Here is a 24874-nt window from a genome sequence, read left to right as displayed (position 1 = left end):
AGGAGTTACAAGCTTCGGCAGCTTCAGATGGGAGAGACTCTGCATACAACTGTTGCCTTGGTTCTTCACCAGTCAGAGAGTGGCAAAGAGAAATCCACTGATGAAGAAAACACAGATTAAATCTGGACGAGAGCTCACGTGGCATATGGGGCACATGTTCAAGTGGAAAAAAATTCTTTGGTCTGATGAGACCAGAATGGTGCTTTTTGGCCATCAGACAAGATACTATGCTGGACACCAAACACTGTCCACACCACATACAAACAATCCCCACTGTGGGGCATGGTGGCAGCATCATGCTGTGGGGATGCTTCTCAGCAGTTGGCCCTGGATGGCTTGTAAAGGTAGAGGGTAAAATGAATGTGACAAAATATAGGAAAATCTTGCAGGACAAGAGAACTACTCTGCTAACAATGAGTCGAAGCATAGAGCAAAATCTACACAGAAATGGTTTAAAGACAACAAGGTGAATGTTCTGGAGCGGCTGGGTCAAAGCACAGACCTCATTCAACAGAGAATTTGTGACTGGACTTGAAAATGACTGTTCATGCCTGATGCAACCTGACAGAGTTTGAGCTGTTTTGCAAAGAAGAATGGAGTAAAATTGTAGTTTCCAGATGTGCGAGCCTGACTCAGTGCTGTGATTGCAGCCAAAGGTACATCTATGAAATCCTGACTTGAAGGGGGTGAATATTTATGCAGTCACTCATTTTACATTACATATTTGATTGATTGATTTGTTTGTAATCTTGTTGTAAAAGAAACCAAATCATATTGACCACGATTGATTCATAAAATCAATTAAAGGGTAAAACATCTAAGGGGGTGAATACTTTTTATAGACACTTTACACTGACAAAACTAAGTGGGCAGTTACTTTATACTGTTCTTATTTGTTTGATATTATTTATGAAGATCTGTTATATTTATGTTTTTCATTGTTCAGTATAAAGATAAAATCATCAACACTGTGAACAACAAAGTAAAGTATTATGAAAGCAATGGATCCTGTGTTGAAACACACCCTCAACATATGCTGTTCAATAAATTGGTATAAATTGGCAAAAACATTTTTTCATGTATGTTGTTTGTCTCTGACTTTCAAATATTCACACAAGTCCTTTGTAGTGTTTACATAAACCATGGGATTTTATTGTCACTGTACATTCAGTGCACTGTTAGATCTGACTCACTCAGAAAAAAGCTTATTTACACATGGGTACAGTAGGCATGAACACAACAAAAAAGAAAAACACAAGAAAATGCCACAAAATACCGTCCAGTGAGACGTGCCTTGGTTGGCTTTTAACTTCTCAAACATTTAACCCCTTAGCCTGACCAGGACTGAACACGTGTGCATAGTTACCCTAGCACAGGGTACGTTATAATTAAAAATGGACCAATGCTGCCTTTTAACATGATTCATGTATCACTATTGCTAACATATTGCTTTTTAAGGGGAGTAATCCTCTTGGGTATTCACACGTCTACAGTACACACACCTAGCAGGGTCCTTTACACGGCTGGGGAGGTTCCTCCATGTTTTATGTAAATCTCGTCATCTCAGAGTACACAGAGATAAGAGAAGTTCGCAAATGGAGCAGCGAATAAGCAGCTTTCTCCTCCGAGGAATGTGCTCCCCAATTGCAGCAGGTTCATCTACATTTTTTTTTTTAATACCCAGTCAGTGATGTCACTTTATTTCTGTGCCACTGATTCCCAGGAGGGAGAGCATGGCCCGTTTCCAAACGCAGAGTAATTTTCAAAAACATGAATTGAGGTATAGGGTCTACACTACTTCACTCGCTATACGTCCTGCTGTGCTGATGACCAAAATGGATGATTTTACAGCAGTGACACAAAAACAAAAAAGGGAATTTTTCCTCCCTTGATTCAATACAGTGATTCTTATAATACAGATGTTCAAATAGGCCTTGGATTAGTGTTGAATCCACACAAAGGAGCAACACAAAAAAGTCAAAGAAGTATCAGTGCACAGCAGCTAGAGTATTTACGGTGAAATATGCACAATACATTTGCAGTGTACAGCGCTGTACAGTGTGTAAACAAAGCACAAGTCCGTCTGATGCTCCACAACACAAGGAACACAAAGTGGCCACATTTGCCTTGCATAGCCCAGTGATCGGCCTGTTATGAAACTATTACAGACAGCCATGAAATCGCCTCCATAAAGGTTTCCACAAACCCTCCCCATCGACAGCCGAAAAAAACCTCTTGTGTCCCCAAGGTAGAGCCAAAGCAGAAATTTAATTGCTCCATTTCTTTTGAGAATTTCAGCTTAGGAGACAATTAGAATTAATTGGACGCAGCAGAACCGTTTTAGAAGTCTGAAAGTAAATTAGGCATTTTTCTTTTATTTTCTTATATTAAAGTGAGAAGGAGGGGGACGCTGGGAAACAATTAGCTGTGATCAGTGTTCAAAGTGCACAAAGGAGGAACATGGAGAACTCTAGTTGGAAGACAGAAGGTCTTTGTGTGGTCAAGTTTGTTCATTAATATTTTACACAACCAAAACAACAGAGTGGATATTGAAAGACTCTTCTTTAACCAAAGTACCAAAAAAAAAGGAGGTTTTTTAAAAGGCGCTTTCATTTAGGACTAAACCAAAGATGAACAGGATGTTCAAAATAGCAAAGGATTAGGTAAAAGTGTGTTAAATATAATCAACAGTTTAAACTCAGTGTTATCAGTGTTGCTGTTTCATTTTCAAGTTTCTGAAGCTGCTATACTTTGGTTTTCTACTGCTCAGAAGTGAAACATCTTTAACTGGGGATGAACAAACTGGCTACACATAAAATGAAGTGCATCATGGGTATTGTATTCTCATCTGTGTTGGGCTATAATTATCTAAACATTACGTTTCAGTGAATCAATAGCACACATTCCTGTGGGGATTTTTTTCAAGTGCAGAGATGACAGCCAGCGTCTGCTCGGCTTCATGTTTGAGCGGAGGATAATGGCGCGTCACACTTTAAAGATGAGACTGATTTAAAAGTGTTCGGTATAAGGGAGAAAATCAGTCTACTTAAACTCTAAGAGAAGCTGATTAATGTAAGACTGTGTCATTTTGATCTTATAATGTGTTGATACCTGTCACATTATTCTGATTGCTTTCTCTACATTATTTGGCAACTGGCAGATGTTAAACTATGAAAGTCTATGATCACTGCAGGATTATAGAGAACTATTAACTCAGTTTGTGTACATTATTAGTGTTTCAGAGTGGTAAGAACAACAGCAGTGGGGTTTCCATCCAAATGTATCACAACATTTACACACATTTTAGAGAAATTAGGAAAAAAGTCAGTCTATATGTGGCTCCATCATAGACTATAGAAAATATCAAACAAATGAAATTATTGAAGGAGACACCATATTGTAAATGCAGCCTTAACTAACTTTAGATTAACCTGGCAACAAGACAAAGACAAGTGCTAGCTTGCAGTCATATCAGCTGTGCCCCTATTACGCCTGAATCAATACCAATTACACCAAAATAGACAAGTTATTGTGTGTGCCCATAAAGACATTAACTATTCTTAACCATAGTTGTTTCTTAAATCAGATTGTAAACGTGCTTAATTCGGTGTAAGAATCAATATTTTAACATAGTTGTGTATGTGACTTCTGGTGCTTTTGCCGCCGGCCTCCAGTGGACACTTGAGGAACTGCGTTTTTGTGTACTTTTACATTGGCCTCATTTTTCAACCACAGTGGTTGCTACCACTACTGGTACAAAAGTACTGCGAGTCAAAAGCAGTAGGTGGCAACCCTCATGAAAAAAAGAGGTCTCGGAAGCTACAATAAATAAATAAAATTGAGGAGAATTTCATTCTAAACGTGGAAATTGAAAGTTTTGAACCAGTTTTTGTGAACATATGTGCTCTGGAAGAGTCCTAGTAATATCCAAGGGTCCTTGAGCATGTTAATCTAGACCAGTGTTTCTCAAATGCTGTGGCAACCACACTAGTTTGCTTTTAGTAACATGTTTTGAAGGGCTGCTTTGTATGGATATGGGTGTGGTGTGACTTGAGATTTTGGCCTTAAACAGGGCCTCGGGCAACAAAGGTTGAAAACCACTGACCTAGAGACACCTTCAGTCATTGATTCTATAAATTTGTTTCCACTGGAAAAGGCCATACTTCCCTCATGTTCATATGCCATCTTTTCCACCTCATTCAAGTTTTTTTTTTTTTTTTTTTTTTGCAATGTTACTAATAATTCTTTAAACCATGCAGCGTTTCTGGTTGGGCTCTACATGTACTAAAATGTGCTTAAACTGTCGGCTGGAAACCCCACTATTGTTCATTTAAGATCAAAATAAAAAAACTTTTGTGAAGACACATGACAGTAGTTAGACTTATATTCTGTCATGCATGTAATGGAGAGATAATTAAGTGTATAAATAAAATAAATCTTAGATACACAAGTGTCATTACACTGAGGCACACAAATATTTTAAGCCTCATTTTTCTATCTGAGGTCAAAGTTGAGCAGTTTGAAAAGTGTGCCACATTAAAATCCTAGACACTCTGCAAGAAGCCAAGCAGAACAAAACAAACCGGCACTTTAAAAAAAGTAAAATCAGTCAAGATTCAGTTTAGTAGATATGTTTAAATAATTAGTGTGTTCCCAATCACATACATCTTTACAGAATATTTTACGCACGCAAGTGCACACTCAGATTAAGAAGTATCCTCAAATGCAGTTAACTAGTGGAACACTCAAAACCGTCCAAGAATTAATTGTGAAACGATGAACACTTCAAACCCTAAATGAACACCATATTTGTAACGTTAGCCAGCAGGCTAATGTGTAACTAGCAATGATGGCACATTTTCATCAAGCCACGTACTTGTGGATTTTGTGTATAATGGTGGACCGTTGTGCTTATTGTTCTAATTTATTATTATTGTTATGACAGCTGAACATTTGTCTTGGAGTCCAAGACAAATTTCCCAAAGTGGCCAATAAAGTGTATTACATTATATCATATCATAGCATATCGCATTGTATCTAAAGAAAAAGGCATTAAAGGCAGAATCCTTCATTTTCTTTGAGGGAATGTTAAAATGAAATGCAGGTTCCGTGAATTTAATAGTGGGTGAAAATAGCGATCAAATTTTGTTGATATCGTCTAACGTCTGTATACCGTGACAATACTGCCCTGCTGTAATTACGCGCTGTGTACTGCATTGACAGTTTACTGCAAAAAAGTATAAAAATAGAAGTATGTGATTTGGAACACATTAAATGTAAATTTCAAGTTTTTCATAAGGGAGAAATCTGAACTATTCATGTGGACACAGTGCTTTTTTAAAAATGTTCAACAGACTCAGAGCAAAAGTATTTAACAAACAAACAAACACACTCTGGTTCCAGTTTTAACCTTGAAGAATGAGACTCAAAGAAGTCCTCTGATGATCTGCTGATTGAATGCTTCAATATAGTGACACTTGTCTAATATAAATGAATAAGATCTAAACCAAAGGAGGGTGGAAACAAGAAAAAGCAAGACTGCTGCAATGTAATGCAATCTAATACAACAAACAATAGAATTAGAGCATTTTCCTGACACAGACAGAAACTTCACAAAGTTCATATTTATTGCTGGGCTTTCAGGTTCCAGTAAAGAGCAGATTAGATTGCTATATATTGCATAAATGTTGCTTTTTCTGTCTTTAAAAAACGTCAAAAACCCATATAGTTTAAATGTTCAGCACTAGACTACAGCTTATTTTGTGTGTTTTTTCACAGTATATGCAGTTGCCAATATGTGTGTATAACTTTAAAAACAAAGAAGTAAGGAGGGGATTTAAGCAAAGACCACAGACTGAGGCTCAGACACTAGTATTATACCCATTATTGCCGTGTTATTCTTAGATGATTAGTGCAAACTGTACGTGAGTATGATCACTGGCCAGCCATCGTCTTTCTGTAAGCACCAATTTTTCCTACAACCACTGAGTCGATGAAGCTACTACGAGGTAAATATATCATGAGGAAATCTTACATACCCTCTGTGGGTACCTCTTTGATGAAGAATATAAGAATATATCTAACAGTTTCGCCTCCCTCCCACTCCCCCAGTGCAATTTCACACAATATACAGTACATGTATTATATGTAGACCAGTTTGAGACTATTGCTTCAACAACTAAGATTAAAAAATATGAAAGAAAAACAGAACACAGAGTGTGGCTTCACAGCCGTACAGTTCTTTAGGACATTTATATTAACATATTTCCTTTTTGAGATGAAAATAAGATAAGAAACAAATTCACAGAAGCTTCAGGTGATATAGAGCAGTGGGTCTCTGGTTATAACAAGACCTCTGTTGCCTGATTTCTGTACACAGCATCTTTATTTACATCATCATGATCCCATTTTTACCAGGTTGATATTTACCTTTTTCAAGTCCCCTTTCTTTTAAATTAATACCATTTAAAAGAGTTCACATGACTCAAGAGTCTTCACTCTTAATTGGCACGATGCCTGTTTCTTAATCTGCTGTCCCTTGCCTCCTATTGGCTGACACAGCTGTCTGTCAAACATCTGGCCCAGGTGTCAAGCCTTGGCCTCCAACATCTCAAGGAACAGTTTGTGCATGGGGACCTTGCCCTGCATTTTGATGCTGTAGAAGTGCTGCACGGCCTTGGTGGCAGTCTGACGCAGCAGAGGGAGGGTCATTAGCAGCTTGCCTGCCCGTCGAGGGTCCTCTGGGTGCTGGGAGCCCTCAAAGTCCTGCAGGGCCTCATGGAGAGAGTCCTGGAGCCTTTGGACCGCCTCTATGTTCTCTATATGCATGGAGTCTGGAGGAAGGAACACACGTTTGTTACAACTAAATAAAAAATAAAATACACACATTTTCAATGTTCTGCAGAGTAAAGGCGTTGGTGTTTTGCAGCTTTAAATTCTGCAGCCTCTCTTTGCAAACATGCAGTTTTGCAGAGAGGTTTTTCTCTTGTTAGTGGTTAATGACGCTCCTTAAATAAATGCCTATACGTGGCCCGGACTCTAGGGAGAAAGAGGAAGAAGGAGAGGTAGTGCAGGTCTGTATAAATATACGGTGGGACAGGGAAGAGATTCATTTCTTTTGGTATCATGGACCACATACATCCCCCTCTGCTAATGAATTCAGATGGCTGCATTACTCGGATATCGTTCAGCTGAATGATGGCGGCAGATGGCCTTCATTTCCATAAGAAAGAGCAGTTGGTCCCCTTATGTATAGGCTCTAAAATAAAACCAGTTGAGACTTATTAAAAACTGCTCTCTATGTGTAAATCTACAAGTCAGGAGGAAAAAAGCAGGCTTGTCCTCTAAAGGACGAGCTGACAGAGATGGTTTGAGTGGACAAGCATTGGTTTGACTTTAGACAATTTTACTGCAGACTCACAGTGTTAGGTCAAATCTGTGGATGTAATATATCTATAAAGATACAGTTCTGTAGGAGCAGACTGGGATGAAAAGTCTGCATTATGATCAAACTAGGACTGTCAAAAGATTAACATTTTAATCGCAATTAGTCTCCAAATTTATGTAGTTAATCATGATTAATCACATCCTTTTTATTGCATGTCCAATTCAGTTTTGCATTCAAAACTTTTAAATTGGAGTAATTGACTTCCTGTTTGGATACAGACCTGCTTTAATAGGGAGATTTAAGATTTTATCATGAATTCAACCATGGTAAAAGGAACTTCTTATGGACTGGAAAGGAATAAGTTGATTATAAAAGGGTAAATGTTTGATAACATAATGTACAGATGACTTTTGACATGTTCACTGAGCTGTTGAACCCCTAACCCTTATCCTTACCCCTAACCCTAACTTTAACTTAGTTTTTTAAAATGGAAATGAGACATTTAGGAGCAGTAAAGTGCTTATTGTATGTCACTGTGGCTGCAGGGAGATACTGCAGTGGCTCAAACAAAGTGTGCTGAAAGGGACAATAAAGTATTTTTTTTTCTTTAAATATCTATTTTTCTAGCTTTATTTCCTTTATGTAGTTTGAGACATAGGACAGTGGATAGAGCTGGGCACAGGGATGAGAAGATGGTGGATGACATGCAGTAAAAGAGCCATCAGCTGGAATTGAACCCACTAGTTTGGACAGACTAGAGTGGTTAGGTCGGGGTGCAACATAGCCACTGTGTGAGCGCCCCAATTTATCGCAACTTTTAAAAAATCAGCGCCCTAATTGTAGACCTTAATTAATCATGATTAATTCAATTGATCTTAATAGCTTTAAATCAAACAGAAACAGGAAAAGATGGCCTTCACTTATCCTAAAAAGATAAAATTGCATCTGTTGATTGAAGTGTGAGAGAATGAGCTCAGCTCTGCTATGTACTGGTGAGTTTTAGAGTGAGGTAAGACCATGTACAAACATGTAAATGAGGCAGAAAAAAGGGAAAGTACAAGGCTAATTATGTTCCTAACTGACTGATTAAGTCTCTTTTACCAGTCGCCTTCTGTGTAAATTGCGTTTCTATCTTGGGAAATTAACTAGGCTATGTGGACCGCACATGTGTTCCAGCACTCTTCATTTGAAACCTTCATGTTAATACTAATCTGATCCTCGTTTGGCTTCGCCAGCGTGTGTGTCTGTGTGTGTGTGAGGCAGAGAGAGGAGGGGAGAGAGTGGTTTGAAATGTGTGTCAGTGTGTGGCGATGCACAGGGAGAGTGTTTGTGTGTTTGAGGAGGTTAGGGGCGGAATGCAAAACTAACTTTGAAGAAACAATTTCCATGTAATCCGTCAGCAGCCTGGCGTCAATCCCGTCGATACTCCGCTAATTACAAAATCAATGGCCATGAATTTCCACAGCTGTCACACCCACAGGACCCCTGGAGCCCAAGCTCTACGAGACCGTGTTCAAACGAGCCGAGGCTGCCCTCTCACCCTCTCTGAGCCTCCCTCTCCACCCCGGCCTTCCTCTCTCACACTTCTCCCTTACCTTCACATCCCCCTCCCTCTTTCCATCACCCCTCCCTCTTCACCTACCCCCCCCCCCCCTCCACAGAGAGTTTGTCATCAGAAGACTAAAGCTCTGGGCTCAGCATTTTTCATTTTTCAGTCAGGCAGGAGAAAAGACTCCTAACAGGCATTGATTAGCAGGGGGACAGGCCCGGCCTCATGAAAAGCAAACTGTCGATACGGGCGCAGCATCTTCACATTGGAACAAACGAGGCCCGTCGCTCCCCGACGCTCATTCCACTCCACTTAACACATTTTATTGACAGCCCCTGTTTTCCTAATGAAATGCTAAATATATCTCCCTGGGCTGCTGTGCGCTGGCAGCTACTGTTATGGAGATGGAGAGAATGAGAGCGCTATGTGACAGAAACACACACATGTATGTGGGCACAAATTAAAATATAGATACACACACTCCCACACAGGCAGCTTTAAATTAAACCACCCTGCCTGTGACCTTTTTGTCCCGTCTTATCAGGTATCCTTCATTGTGGAAGTGATCGCCTCACCTGATATGGACAATCACGTGACAATTTTTGCTTTATTTCTTTGTTTGCTTTAATTGAATGCCAACTATCTAGATTTATTTAAGATTGGACACAGAGATACACCTTCCTGTAATGCTCATGAACTGTTTGGTGTGATCTGGGAGCAAAATAAAGGCCATTTACACCAAATAACTTGTAAATATACAACTTAAATTCTTCTTAAGTCAAGTGTTAAACCCTTGAATGATTAAAACTCTGTTTAACTTTAAGATTTTTAAGGAGCTTTATAGTTTAAACAAGAAACCTTTCTACACTGGCATCTCAATGGACAAGGGTTGCCACAAATGAGCATTTTAAGCTTTTGTTACAATCAAACAATACCTATACCTATATGGGGTCATTTCTGGATTTCAAATACCAAAAATTGCAAGCAAACTCCAATACCGTCTAAATTAGACAAACATGCTGACAATTTTCAGTACCTGACCTACTCTCTGTCTATGTATAAGAGATAAAAATGTACTTGTTATGCTAAAAAGACATGAAAATATCAGTATTTGTTATGTTATGAATTTGAAAGGACCTGCCCATTTTGCCCAAAGCCTGCTTTAAGAGTATTCTTGATTCTTTCAACTTTCAGGGTTGAATGAGATGCTTTTAAATTGTAAAACCCTTCTCTGTTACCTACTCACTTGTAATGATTATACTTAGTTTATGTACTTTATCTCGTTATAAACCCAGTGTTGGATCAAAACCTCTTATCTCCAAAATCACCACTTTTCAGGGAATGAAAAATAACCTGTTGTATTATTCAAATTTGACACTTGTTACTGGTTTGAAATTTGTGAAAACACACTGACAGACGTAAAGAGTGACCAATAGCACTAATTTATGGAAACAATCGAAATCATGAGAAATGGAGATAGCAGGTTTTGGCCTAACGCCAGTAGTAAGTATTGTATTGTCTGTACAGTTTTTGTGTTGCAACTTGCTAATGTATGAATGATCAGTATTAGTGATAAATGAACTAAACTTTGTTCTAGCACTACTTTGGCTCATTACATGTGTGTTCTTCCTGTATCCCATGTGAAAAAAATAATCATTTCTTTAAATGAATGCTATTGTAGCTCAGTTTTCTTCTTTAAAAACAGAAATCTATGGTGTTTTGATTAACGTAACGTTTTTGTGAGGACCACAGGTTGTGTCTTCATGCCAAAAAACAAAAACAAAACAGTATGGGCCAAAAATATCTTTGTAGACAAACAGAGACAAAATAATGTTTGACACTTAGAGGAAGTTTGTAAGAATCAGCCTTCAGTATGGCAGGGAGCACAGGCTGAACGTTGCAAAAACATCAAGGTAGTGTGCAGAAGAAGTGCTATAAAAAAGTGGTTTACCAGTGGATAAGAAAAGCACTGTGCTGGGATGTTTTTTAAAAGCACATGTTTGTACCAATTTTGTTTTTCAAGTTTCTTTTGTCTTAACAGTATTATAAATAATCCAGTTTGCGTAGCCATACAGCCTGAGCCGGTCTCTCCTTTAAAGGCCACACTGACTGGCATCTTCTTTGGCTACTATATGTAATATTAACAAGTACCTCATACATCTCCACTTTCAAACTACAAAAGAATCCCTTAAAGCAGTGGCTCTAAAGTGGTGGGTCATAAAGCTCTTTCCAGAGGGTCTCAACCCAGTGCCCGGAAAAAAGCATGTATGTAAGCCCTAAGTGGACATGCATCCACACTTATTTATCTGATATTCTTGGGATAACAAAGCTGGTTTTCTCAAGATAACAAGGTACTTCCTCACAATTTTACTAAAATTGCATGCTGTCTGGGGAAAAGGGAGTACAAAGAAAATGTATGCATGCATGCTCTTTGTATCTATGCGCTTTTGTTTATCATCTTAGAGTTTTCTTGTCGTTTTGTTCAGTTGAGTTTTGTTACATTGAAGGTCCAAACAGCAACATTTTTCATAAATAAATTGAAACAATCTAAAAAAAAGGGGGGGGGGGGGGGGGGGGGGTCCTGATGTCCAACAAGTGGAGAACCACTGCTTTAAAGACATCTTAGAATATCTTGTGTGTTTGCAAACTTTGGTACTCTCTAAAAAGGAAACTGTGGAAAAACTTGAAAAAAAAAATGCTTCAGGTGGTAACAAGCAATTGAATTAAGTCCATTCATTCATTAAGAAGTTGCAAGAAGATAACTGGAGTTGCAACTTGTTAACTTGAGTTAAATAAACTTAATTCAGTTACTTTTTCCCCTAGTTTTCTTTTTACCATGTATTTCCACATGAATCATGATCAAAGTTTTGGATTTGACTTGTATTTGACAGCGTAATTACGAGGGTTTTTTTTGTACCTGAGTTGGCGAGAGCAATGGCCTTCAGCGTCACAAATTCCTCCTTCTCCATGCGCAGCTTCTTATAGCGTCTCACCAGCGGCAGGATGGCCACATGTAGGTCCAGCAGACCTGAGACTCTCGCCTGGTCTTCATCCACCACGTAGTCCTCAGCATAAACAATCTCGTCCTCACAGGGCAGCGAGCGAAACACGATGCTCAGCACCAGGATCTCCATCCAGGCGCTCTGTAGTAGACTCATCTGGTCTGCCAGCGAGAGAGTAGAAAAACCTGTAGAGCCAAATGGAATATTTGTTAATTTTCTTTAAATCTTCATTTAACTCACTTTATCACACTTTTCTCTCTACTTTTAACCACATGACACATCAGGCATTAGCCATTAACCTTGCTGTGCCGTAATTGGCTGTCTCTGGTCCTCCATATGTTTTACGGGCTGTTTATACAACGCTGCTTAATCCCCGGAGAAGTCCAACATGAAACAGAGGCCTATGGCTGTATGTGGAGGCTTAAGGCAAGAATATAAATCAGTCCAGTGCGGAGGCCTTTGAAACATTAGACAGGGCTGCTTCAACAGCAACCACCAGAGTTAAAACTTTAGGAGCCCAGTCCGCAGGCACATGAGAGTGAGGACAGAGAGGACAGAAGGACTCTATAGCTACCTTTGGTCAGTGTCATGGCAAAAAAGTAATAGGGTACAATTCACTTAGTATCTTTAAAATGATTAAATAAATGACCATAGACACCTACTGGCTGAAATCTATAAGGATACCCCTCTTTGAGCCACTAAAGTGAATAAGAGTGACTATTACGTTATAGTTACCTGTACCCACTGTTAAGACAACATTGCATGCTCCGGACAAGAGACTTAGCTTAAACACACAAAAAGTTCTTCACAGGAACTTGAGATGCATAGTATATAAATTCTGCTGCCAGAGGCCCTCAATCAAAACATCACCAAAAATATAAAACTATAAAAACTGAACTTTCTCTATTGTTGAAAACTGTTGGAAATATTTGAGGTTATGTATGTTGTGTTTTGTATGAGAGTAATCATTTTAAATCAATGTATACATTTCAGTGCAAAGAGAAGGAAGCAAACAGAGCCATTTTTAATTTTTCAATGAGTTATAAAAACCTGCAAAGGTTAGAAAGTGGCTCTGTTTGGCGCAGTTTATGTAGAGTTTAGGTTATCATATATGTTTAAAAAATTTATTGAAAAAAAGAGTAAAAGGAGGAACTGTAACTTGAGCTCAAGAGAAGATCTACTGAGAAATTCACAAGGGACTTTTATCACAGAAATAGATGAGCATATGCTGTTGTCAAAGAGGATAGGGAGAAAGTAAAGATTCTGCCATTTTTCACTGGGAAGGGAAAAAAATGAACTTTCTGTCATTGCTTTGGAAGATAAGAATGACAGAAAAAGACAGGAACCATAAACTTTTGGAGAAAAATAATTCTGATGACATCACATGGCATTTCTCTTTAAGTGCATCCTCATCAGTAGATCTTGTTAGAGTATGAATTAAGGTAGATAAGATAAACACCTCAAGTCTTATGTCTCCTGTTTAAACCTCCTGAAATCACGCTCATCCAAGATCTGGAGGTCGACCCGTCAACTCTCTCCTCCAACATTCACACACATCAAACAGACGGACATCTGAAAGGACCTCAAGCTCCACAATACCTTTCAGCGCTGTACGTATAGTGAATAGAAAGGTGAATAGGGATATTGACCAGGGCCTTGAACCCAACACTCTGCTTACTTAAATCGTAGGCTGCGTGGATGGGAACGGGGCAGGTTGACTTAAAAGAGGTCCACCGATGTTTCTTATCAAGCAAATAGAGAAACGGTGCACAGAGAGGGAGAATGAGGGAGAGAAAGGAGTGCTGGGGGTGTCATTGATTAGTAGATTGTAATCAGTCCACCAAATGCGAAAGGGGGATCGATCCAAGCCTCAGATCTGACAAACAGACAGCTGATGGAGGACATCCGGTACACGTTAACTGGGGGATGGAGGGATTGCAGGACCACTGGATGTAGATACAGTAGACAGTGTTAGGAATTAATGAATTTACTCTTTATCCATAAAAGCCCAGGAAATCCATAAGAGGGAGAAAAATGAATGGCTTAATGTTTTACAGATAAAAGGAGAGTATTAAACTGGTAATTAGTTAGCCAAAGCTGCAAAGGAGCAACATTTTGACGTGAAATAATGCTTAGTTTCATCACATCCAAACTCCCCTATGGTTCATACATCCAGAAATTGGTTAAATATTTTCTTGTTCTCACTTCTTCTCTCCTGCTGCATTTTTTTGAAAGATCTGTCACCCTCCTTTGCTGTCTCTTTCTTTTCTTCATCAGTCTGCGCTCTTTTCCTCAGCCTTTGTTTCTTTTTTCTTTCCACTCAATTTACTGAGGCGATGGAGTGACTTCCTGTCTCCCCGGAGGTCGCCTCGGAGCTTCAGGTATGTCGCCCGGAGGTGGCTGAGTTAAGTGTCGCTGCGGCGGGTGACTCCCCCTGATGAAATATCAATATTTCACCTACTGATTCACTGCTGTTTGACCAAACATGACACAATATTGAGCAAACTGGGGAATGCCTCTGTCTGCGTACTTTTCTTCCCCTGTGATGTCATGAAAGGGAACATACCGCAGGTTTTCACTGCGCTGGAATAAAATGAAATCTTATCTTCCAGTCTGCTCTCTGCCTTTCCTAAAAGAGGGATTAAGAGTAAAAAGTTAAGATGCTTGCAGGCAAACTGCTTAACTGATCAAGAGGATGTAATGCCTTCTTTTACACCTTTTAAAGGCTGATTATAGGCTTAAGAAATTACTCTTACAAACTAGAGAAAGCTGAATAAAACGCTCATACAGCATGCTGCCTTTTGACAATCTTCAGCAACTCAAGGAAACAGCTTTGGCAGCCTTTTTTAACTAGCTTGACTAGCTGCAGACCTCTATGGTGGGGCATTTTTGGCTCATCTGTTGCAGACCTGAGTTGGAAGTGGCATACCAACCTTGTCTGGTTTTTCCTTAATTTGTGCTATGCTACTTTTACCCTTAACCGAACCTTTAAAGGTCACATATTATGCAAAATACACCTTTTCAGGCTTTTCTAACAAAAATATGTGCCCCTGGCCTGTCCACAATCCCCCTAAGAATCAGAAAAATCACCCCTCTCTTTCTTTCTTCACCTTTCAGAAAATGTGTGTTGAAACAAGCTGTTCTCAGATTTTCCCCTCATGATGTCATGTGGGGAGTTAGCTCCGCCCCCAGGCTCGGCTGGCCCTCCCTGCTTGGAAGAAAGTTCAATCCTCATCTTCTGATCCTCAACTGAGAGGGGCGGAGCCAGGCAGCTCATTAACATTTAAAGCTACAGACATAGAAACAGCTCATTGTGAGCAGGGCAGAAACAGAGGGGTTTTTAGACATGCAAAAATCCTATACTGGAGTTTTTTTCAGGAAAAAACTTAACAGATATGTTTTTTGGGACCTCTGAGACCAATATAAACTTGTCTTTAAAGGGTAAAGTATGTGACCTTTAAGGCTGGTTGTTAGGTTTCCTTTGTTTATGGTGTGCTAAATTTAAACAATGCCCCTCCGTAAATTTTTGATTTTTATTCAGAAAATTCTGCTGTTGTGAAAAACAGTCACTTACTATAACCTCTGACAGCAAGCGGCAAAATAAACGTCTTTCAGTACGTCATTCTCATTCGGGCTCGGTGATGTATATCACTTCCTGACCTACAATCGAGGTTGCCCTATTGCAGAGGTCTCAAGCTTAACGCCCCACTATAGAGGTCTACAGCCAGACCCTCTTGTGCTCTTTCTCTACTTTTAACCAACTCTTGCTAAACAAAAGTTTAGTAGCCAAAACCAAACCAGACCATGCAGGACTTAAGAAGACACACTCTCTTTGTTTGTCCTCATAACTGAGGACTATTGGATAGAAAACTTGAAACATAATCCTACCAACCATGACAATATACACTTAACTAAATATGATGTAACATAATACCATTTGTCTATTTGTACGGCCTCGTCCATAAGTCACAGGATGTTGGTGATTATTTTCATAAAGAGTGTGCTTTGGTTGTGCTACAGAAGAGAACAGGCTCACATCAGATAAGTAATTGAATCCCTTTTCAGCACAATGAAGAGAGCGAGTGGTTTGCAGTGAAGCTTGAAGCTGTCATTGAGAGCTGGGTCTAAAACAGACAGCAGTTCACTCTCTATTCATTTAGTATCATTACAGGCCTCCTAAGAGCCCTAATGGGCCTAATAAAAAGACAGAGGTAATAATGAGACTAGAGGGCCCTATATGAGCTGCAGGAGGGGGAGGAGGGGGGAGTCAGGGGAGAACAAGGAAGCAAGAGTGTGTGTGAGTAAGATATGACAGAGGGGAGAGAGAGAGAGAGAGAGAGAGAGAGCAAGAGAGAGAAGGAAGTGAAGCGCTGAGCTGAGTGATCACAAAGTACCAGAGAGTGCTGGATGCAGTTTTCTCAATTATCAGTCTACACTTGTTGTGTGTTGTTATATGTATGAGATAGTGTGTTATCGTGTGTATGTGTTTTGTTAACAGCTGAACCAATTAGTGGCAACCTTCAATGGCTGTACAACTGTGCAACATCCATCCATTTTCCACTGAACACTGTGTGTTGTATCCAATCAAGCTTTAAATGAATTAATAAGGCACTGATACTATGTTGCTAAATGTTAAATAAACTTAAAACAAAGGAGGGAAATTGGTGTTTAGTGAATTATGTCTTTATTGTAACAATGGTTCTCAGCAATAAATCTTATACTGCTCTTATACCATTCTTATACCGTAAGCCTGTTTATTTTCCTCTTAAATGGTGCCACATTTGTAAGGAACATGCATTTGTGGGATGAGCAGCAGAGCTAAGTATGTGGGTTGCACCCATAAAAAATGTGCCAGATCTTCTCTGCCAAACAGCTTATTTCACCATTGACTCTTGTTTGGTGTTTTTTGGTTGACTGAATGATTGAAGTCTGAAGAAACTAGACATACTGACAACTTAACAATTTATTCAATTAACAAACAGGAGCCTCGGTAGCGTGTGGAAGAACCATACACAACCACAACAGCCTGGCACCTCCTCCTCATGCTGGTCACCAGCCTGGTCACACACTGCTATGTGACATCCAGCACACACCCATGCTGATCCCACAAGTGTTCAGTGGGGTTGAAGTCAGGACTGCTGGCAGGCCATTCCATCCTCTCTACTCCAAAACTCTGGAGGTAGTCTGTCACAAACCCTGCTCTGTGGGGGCGAGCGTTGTCATCTTGGGGGATAGAGTTTGGTCCCAGACTGAGGAGATATGGGATTGCCACTGGTTGCAGAATCTCATCTCAGTATCTCTGCATCAAGATTTCTTCTAATGATGATTATCAGGCACCTGATTGTCAGCCCCTGGGGTTAGTAGAAGCTCAAAAAGAGTCAATAGCAACAGCAGAATAAGCTGTTTGGCATAGGCAGAGAAGATCTGGAAAAATTTTCATGGGCGCAACCCACCTACTCAGTTCCGCTGCTCATACTAGTGCTGGAATTTGTCTTAATTACTACCTAAAATGCAGTGTATCAGTCCATTTAATGACCAAAGGAATCCAGCAAAAAGCCTTTGGGTAGCCTGATTTATTATTTTTATGGTGGTTAAACTGCACATCTGTAGTGCTGCACATTACTTTACAACCTTCAGTGGTTTAACTTCTCCTTAATACAAAAATAAGAGACACACTTTTCCTCAGCACTGTGTTCTTGCACCAAACTGCTTAAAAGTCTGAGTTTCATTGTTAAAGAAACATTTCTCTTGCATGCAAAAGTTGCACCAAAAAACAAGCTTTAAAAATGGCAATATTATTGGCAAAATATGACAAAATTCCCCTTAAATTTAATAAAATTTACATTTTGCATCGCCCCTTCACACTCCTTGTCACGTGTGCTGCTCTTACTGGAAGATGATTGCTATCTTACCACTTCTGTTGTTCCCTCCTGCGTCTTTCTTGCTTGTGTTACACTTGTTCTTTAACATGTATGTTGCTCTGGAGAAAAGCCTCCTCTAAATGAAACTGTCACATGGAAGCTAATGCTGCATGTTTTCTCCGAGCCCTGGATACTGAAGGACTTTTGCATTAATGGAGCGATGTGCAGTAATGACTCTTATTACCTCATCGTTAAGGCCATTTGCTCGCTGGGCTATGAGTGTAATGGTGGGAGTGGACTGTTAAACTGTAGGGACCCCTTTTGTCTTAATCGTTACTTGGTGACACTCTGACCCGCTGGCCCTGGGTAAAGTGTCCCCAGAGTGTCACATGGCCCTTTAATAACTCTGTCAGGTCTGGATTTAGATCTTCACAGCATTCAGGATCAATAGTGAGACATAGAAAATGTTAATGCAAAAATATAACTGTATGTAAATTCATTGGATTCATTTCAGCAGCCCTGTAGCTACAATTAAATTGAAAAAGGATTTATGCTATTATATATGCTATTTGGCCTCTTTTTGACCTGGAAATGAACAGGTCAGAGATTTTTCTTTTTACATTTTAAGGCATCTTTGCCTTGCCTCAGCAGGATTAGCATGTACCAAAAAGTCCACGATACGCTAAATACTGAAATAAGACTACACAGCTCTTTTGTATTTCTAAATTCAATCACCAGGGTACAATTGTTCAAAGTGTTGAACCAGGATAAAGCATGGTTAATACTTCTGTGTAGAATCTGCACTGTAGTTATTCCATTATCAACAACTTTATAGGTGTGCATTGGTGTGTCTCTGTTGCTACTTGGCAGTGCAAATTTTATGCCAGTTCCTTGTCCTGCTGACATGTTTCCTGCTTGTTTGTGTGCAGGAAACCATGAGTACTGAAACATTATGTATTATGTTGGAAATGATAAATATTGAGCTTTCTTGCTGGCTCAGCTGATCCTGGTTTTAGGCTCTGTAACACCTCTTTTACCACCTCCTCTGCCTGCGTAGAGGGTGGATAACCTTGTCCCCTAATTATGCCACATCGATGGTGAAACATCACAGGGGTGTAAATATCATGGCTTTAAATGGCACTGCTAAGTGGGCTACGGGGTGGACCTTGAAACTGTTCAGGTGGTCAGTGTTGAGCTTTAGCCGGGAACCATGTGAAAATCCACGTGGTCAGATAACCAGCAGTTATGTAATAGCTGCTATAAACAGCTCTAAATTGAGTTAAATTTATCTTGTGATAACTTGTGATTGTATGCAAACTTTATGCCTTAATCAATAAGCTGAATGTACTGCAAGGCTGACCTGTGCTCCCTTCAAACATGCGGATGCCTGTCTTATCTAACAGAGATGAAAAGGAAAGATCTAAGAACATTTACATAACAAGTCTTATTTAAGAATTCGTCAGCAAGGACTAAAGAAATCCATCAGTATTTCCCTAAATCAATCAATTTTACAATCGGCTCTGTGTAGTCTCCTTAAGTAAGTAAGAGGATTGCTTTCTTTAAGTCTGGGATTGAAATGGAATACATTGACACAGGGGCGGATCTCCTCCCCTCCCCCCCAGACTCCCCCACCCCACCCAGTCAAATCAAAGGTTTCAGCTGCTCTTTATTGATTAGATTTTAGAATATGGGACTAGCTTCTCCCTTAGGTGCAGATGAGTAGCAGATGTTAATTATCCTGTGTGTGAGTGTGCACGAATCTGTGTGTGTGTGGGAGGGGTGTTCATGTGTGCAACAGTCAGTGAACTACTTCTAACACTGTCGTCATTTTAGAAAATTAAAGCAGAAATGTTTCTTTAATTTTCTACTTAAGCAGCAGGAAAACACTAAATTTGAGTTTCATGAAACCAGTAATAAAAACTTACATTAATACTTAAGGAAGAGGTTTCATTTTTACAGTTTTAGACTGGAGCTCTTTAAAATGTCAAGCACTTACTATGAATAAAATAAGAATAAAATTTATAAGAATAAAAGATTTTTTGTGTCATTAACCAGCGGTGCTGTCTCTGTACCTGGGATATGTTTTGCCCAGCCGATGATGACCACCAGCTCACGGTCAGCCAGGTCACACAGCGTGGTCAGAGCCTTGATGTCTCCATCGGGCATGCTGGGGTCAGGCATGGCGTAGATCTTCTCTGGCTCCACCACCAACAGATGGGAGACAATCTTCGTCACTGACACAAGAATGCATCGATGCAGAGATAGAGCAAACGAGAGAGAGAGAGAGAGAGAGAGAGAGAGAGAGAGAGAGAGAGAGAGAGAGAAATGTAATAGGCACAAGGATAATTGGACCAAATATAAAAACAAATAACCAAACATTAAGGCTGTCAAAAGCTTAAATTTTAAATCACAAAAATCTCCTTTTATCTTGCATTTTGAAATTCCACTATGTTGCCCTTAAAACTCTTTTTGTTTTATTTGGACTTTTTTACGATCTGTAATTAAGGGTAATTGGCTTCCTGAATTCCTATGAAACTAACCAGGGTAAAAAGAACTTGCTATGGATTGAAAAGGAAATAAAGGAACTGTAAAAAGAAATTACTGAATTAATTGTGGACTTCAACAGCACTGTGATTTTGCACAAATGTCAAAAACCCAATAAAAATACATACATTGCTAAAGCATAACTTGCACCAACAGTTTATTACAGGGGTGGGCAATTGGCAACCCTGGGGTCACATGCTTCCCTCCAACTTCCTCAATAAAGCCCCTAAGTCAGTTTCAAATAACTGTTAATCATAAACATGAAGAGAACATGACAAAATCTGCAATGTAAACATAACAATAGACATTTCTCTTATCATCTTTGATTACTGGTATATCTTAAGTTCTTTACAAGAAATTAGAAGATCTCTTTGGCTGTAATTGTTCCTGTAAAACTTATTCATATGCATCACTAAATGTAGTAATAAAAACACACACATCCAAGTAAAAAAACAACAAGGAACTATCTTGTTCACTGCGTTAAAAAAGTAGCCTGAAACTGTTTTAATTCTTTATCTATTCAAACTTAAATTTGCACTTGAGTTTGAAAACATAGATGTTGGTATAATAAATGATCATTAAAGCAACATATTTCTCCTTTCACTGAATTACCAGTAATCACGATGGTGAGATTTAGAAATTTGGCCCTTTGGCTTTGATAATAAAATTAATGCGCCCCTCTTTGTAACCAAAGTTGCCCTTCCCTGGCCTAGTGTGTCATAAAGTCACTAAATAAGTCTTACAAAGTTGGCCTTGTGAGAAATGAGATGTTCGCATAACTGGTCAGGGAAAATCCAGCTACATGTCTACTACATTTGTCAAATATTCCTTGGTAAAATACTTTATATATATATATTTTTATTGCAGTATTAAAAATTGCAGCATAAAGCTGCTTTATTTTGTGATGTGAATGTGATGAGCAAGAACCGTAAAAAAAAAAAAATGCAGGCTCACATGGCTTCTTTGCAGGAGGAGGGATGGAGAGGCCGAGGTAAGCGCCGTTCTCTGCGTCCAGCCTCCGTTTGTACTTCTGTCTCCCCCCTCTCACCCTGTCCAGACGTACACCTGCAAAAACAAACAAGCACAATACATAAAAAGCTAATGAATCAAAAGGCAAGACACAACACCAACTGATAAATCTGTAAAAAATATAATCTGAGAGAGTTATCGCTCCATGAAATGGCTCATCCAAATCCTAAAATACTGCGTTGACCTGGAATGGCTGTTCAAATTTGATGTGTTTGTGTTCACTATTGTCTCAGAGGTCTGCAGGACAAGATAGTCTGATGACACGTTTCTTTAGGTTTCTTCTTTCTCCCTTTTTTTCCCCATGACAATAAAAAAATCTGATCCTACATGTTGTAAACATGTGGTGTCTTGTAAGCAATGAATACTGGGCATATGATTGTTTAAATGACACAATGATTAAATAAAAAACCTCAAACTTCCAAAATAGAAAGACAAAATAGAGCTAACCATGATAAATATTACTCTTTTGGTTGCAATATAACAGCTACTAGGGTTTTTGCTTCTTTTTTGTAACTCTCTGACAACATTAGATGCAATCTAAACACCATTCTAGTTTTAAGCAGATAGCTTCTTAATATGAAACCGGGTTCCTACACACCTTAAGGAATCAAGTTTAAGACTTTTTTAAAGACCTGAGCTGAGAAAAATGAATACCTTATTTTGAGTGGCAAATTGTCAAAAATAAAAGGCAGGAGAGATTTCATGGTACACCAGACAGAGCTGAATTATCTGGTTTAATTCCATGCAAATGAAATTTTAAGTGATAAAGGAAAAGGAGATTTATTGGTCATGAATACCAAAATTGATGGTTTTTGGCTCATTAAATGCCTCTCTTCTATCAGTATACACTTTACTGATATTTATCATAACATATGCAACAAGCATGTAACCAAAAAAGATTTATTAGAATTGAATAAATGTAGGTAGAAAAGAAAGATTGGATGAAGACACGTCAGTGTCAAAGTGCCTTCTGACTACTAGACTACTACTACCACAGAGGAGCCCTAGGAAAATAGACTCTTTAACACTTATACATCATTTAAAAGCCATTTCAAATAGTTTGAAAAACTCAAAATCTATTAAAATGTAGCATTTATAACATAAAAGAAAGGGAAACTCTTTAAAGAAAAGTAGCTTCAACCCTATAGATTTTTTTTAGAAACACAAGGCTACGCTCACTTAAAAGGCCATTAAATGTATATAATATTAACATACTGGCATTGTCATTAATGCCAGGCTGAGTAGCTGTTTATGTATAACTGGAATAACTGTGCTTCTTTCTTTTTTTTTTGACCTTTATTTTCTGAGAGCGACTGTTCAATACGTCCTTGTTTCAGGCGTTGGAGTGTAAGTATCTCGTTAGTATACAAACGGACATATCTGGGATTATCTTGAAAGCCATCTCAGAGGACGTGGGGCCACATCGGATGCACCTCGTGTTCAGGATTTACACTCTCGTATTAAAAGTTGTTTGAGCATGGAGGGAGAGCAAACAGATTTTACATGGTCAAGTGGAATTGAGTCGTGTGAGATTTCCCGGTGACTCGTATAAATTCCTTTGATTCCCCAGGAAACAAAAGAATCCGATTAGGATGGTCTTTCAATTTCCTGACACCGACTATCCACTAACCTAATTACCCAGCGTGCCCAGAGGGAGCTCATTCTTCCCAGCAAACACAGTGAGATCATTTTATGCCTGGCAGATTGAAGCTAAATCGAGAGCCCCTCTCCTAACACAGCTTTCCATTTGTACGCCTTAAAGTAATCAATAAGGCTCGCAAATAGACTTCTTGTTCTTTGAACACATGTGGATGCAGTTTTAATTAGTCAGTTAGGCAGCGAGGAGCTGGCTTTACGATAGATGGACCTTTAGTACTTGTTCCTACCATTACTCTTGTTTAAGGTAAATTTAAAAAAACAAATTGTGCTTCAGGAAACAGTGGGCACTGTGTACTCCTGATATTAAACTAATAGTGTCCTTTTTTTAAAAGGTACACATAGGCCTAATACTGATATATGCATTTAGCTTGTCTAATGCCAAAATGTAGGCATACAACCTAATTCATGGGCATTAGATTTGCTAGACTTAGTGCCAGACAATTGTTGCTTATTTTGTCCCTGCATCTTCAGCCATAGACACACTCAGATGCATACAGACACACACAGAAACACAGACAGTGTGTGTTCCCGCTGCGAGCTGCAGGGTCATGTGGCTGCGACGAGCGACAAGTGACCAAACAGCCGGAGTTAGAATTCCAAGATCCGCGGGGGCTGTTTGAACTGGAACATCCAACTGGCCCATAATTAATAGACGCTGACAAGAATTAAGAGCTCAGCGCTAACCAGTTTCAGTTTACAGCTTAGCGGCGCAGCAAAAAAGGCAGAGACTCAGAGCAGAGAAAATAACAGAGAGGAAAAAAAAGGCCTGGATGGTGTTTGAGGACAGGAGGTGGCAAAAGGCTTCTGTTTTTGGCTGAATATATCAGTTTTCTCTCACTTTCCCTCTCTGTCTATTTTTCTGCTTCTTTCAGCATCGGTTGTGCGTCTCCTCCCTGACAGCCCTGCCTGTCCCGGCCAGCGCGGGATTATCTCCTCCCCATGTGATTCGGCACAGTACTGAGAATCTGACCACAACAAGACAGCTGGACGAGGCCCCTTGTGGAGCGCTGTGGAGGGACAGGAGGAGGAGGAGGAGGGTTTGTGTCATCGTCAGCAGCACATTCCACACCTCAGGCCCAAAACCACAGCAGCGTCCATGCTGCGGGACAATCAGATCCAGAGGAGAGCTTGTGACTCTGTGGTGAGAGAGAGCCAGGCGGGCGCTCAGATCATCTTTAAAGCATCCAGATACATTTTAATGGTTGCCAGGCCGTTATGAAGTGTGGCAGCCAAAATATGGATGCAGAAGGTAAAAGTGTGGGTGTGGAGTGGGAGGTGGTAGAAGGGTGGATGTTATGAGCTCGGTAAGATCAGACAGTACAGCACAGTACGCTCATAACTTAGTGTGAGGACACAGCCTGAGACACAGCGATACTGTCTGACAGTCCTGTGAATGTGTGTAAAGAAGATGAGGCATGTTTGCATAGGAGCAATCCTTACGGCCACCTGACCCCGGCTTCCCTTACACATTCAATATCTTTATTGACTCGCACAACATTTAAGCACATTCCTGATGGAGGCGGCCATTTTCTTCAATGTGGCGCCTGCTGTACGCATGTGTATGAGTCAGGTTTTATTTTATCCCTGTGTTTCTTTGACTGATATTTATATCACCACACAGGTCAGCTCAGAGGTTGGAATAGTCCTTCTATGTCACTGTAAAGAAAAGTCAAGATAATACTAAATTCACACAAACTGAAAAAATTCCTAAAATCATACTTGGATTTTTCTCACAAGATTAGACAAAATACGGGCTGTGATAACCAATGGCAAGATGTTACGTTGTCGTATCCTGCTGTGTCAAACTGCACATGCCTTAACACACCCCAAGAGATCGAAGAAC

At 39.6% G+C, this 24874-nt stretch overlaps 1 protein-coding gene across 1 annotated transcript in view; it reads right to left on the bottom strand.

The window, feature by feature from the left end:
* Positions 1-6524: 6524 nt before the first annotated feature.
* esrrgb (estrogen-related receptor gamma b) overlaps positions 6525-24874 on the bottom strand; it is a 50765-nt gene continuing 32415 nt past the window's right edge. Inside the window, exons 4-7 of the mRNA XM_041805690.1 lie at positions 21298-21408; positions 19872-20033; positions 11854-12123; positions 6525-6833 (exon numbers count right to left, since the gene is read on the bottom strand). Coding sequence (XP_041661624.1) covers positions 6589-6833; positions 11854-12123; positions 19872-20033; positions 21298-21408 — 788 coding nt within the window. The 3' untranslated portion in view covers positions 6525-6588. The remainder of the gene's footprint in view (positions 6834-11853; positions 12124-19871; positions 20034-21297; positions 21409-24874) is intronic.

The sequence above is a fragment of the Cheilinus undulatus genome, linkage group 14 (genome assembly GCF_018320785.1).
Source record: "Cheilinus undulatus linkage group 14, ASM1832078v1, whole genome shotgun sequence".
Lineage (NCBI taxonomy): Eukaryota > Metazoa > Chordata > Actinopteri > Labriformes > Labridae > Cheilinus > Cheilinus undulatus.
This window is presented reverse-complemented; position numbering and strand designations above follow the sequence as displayed.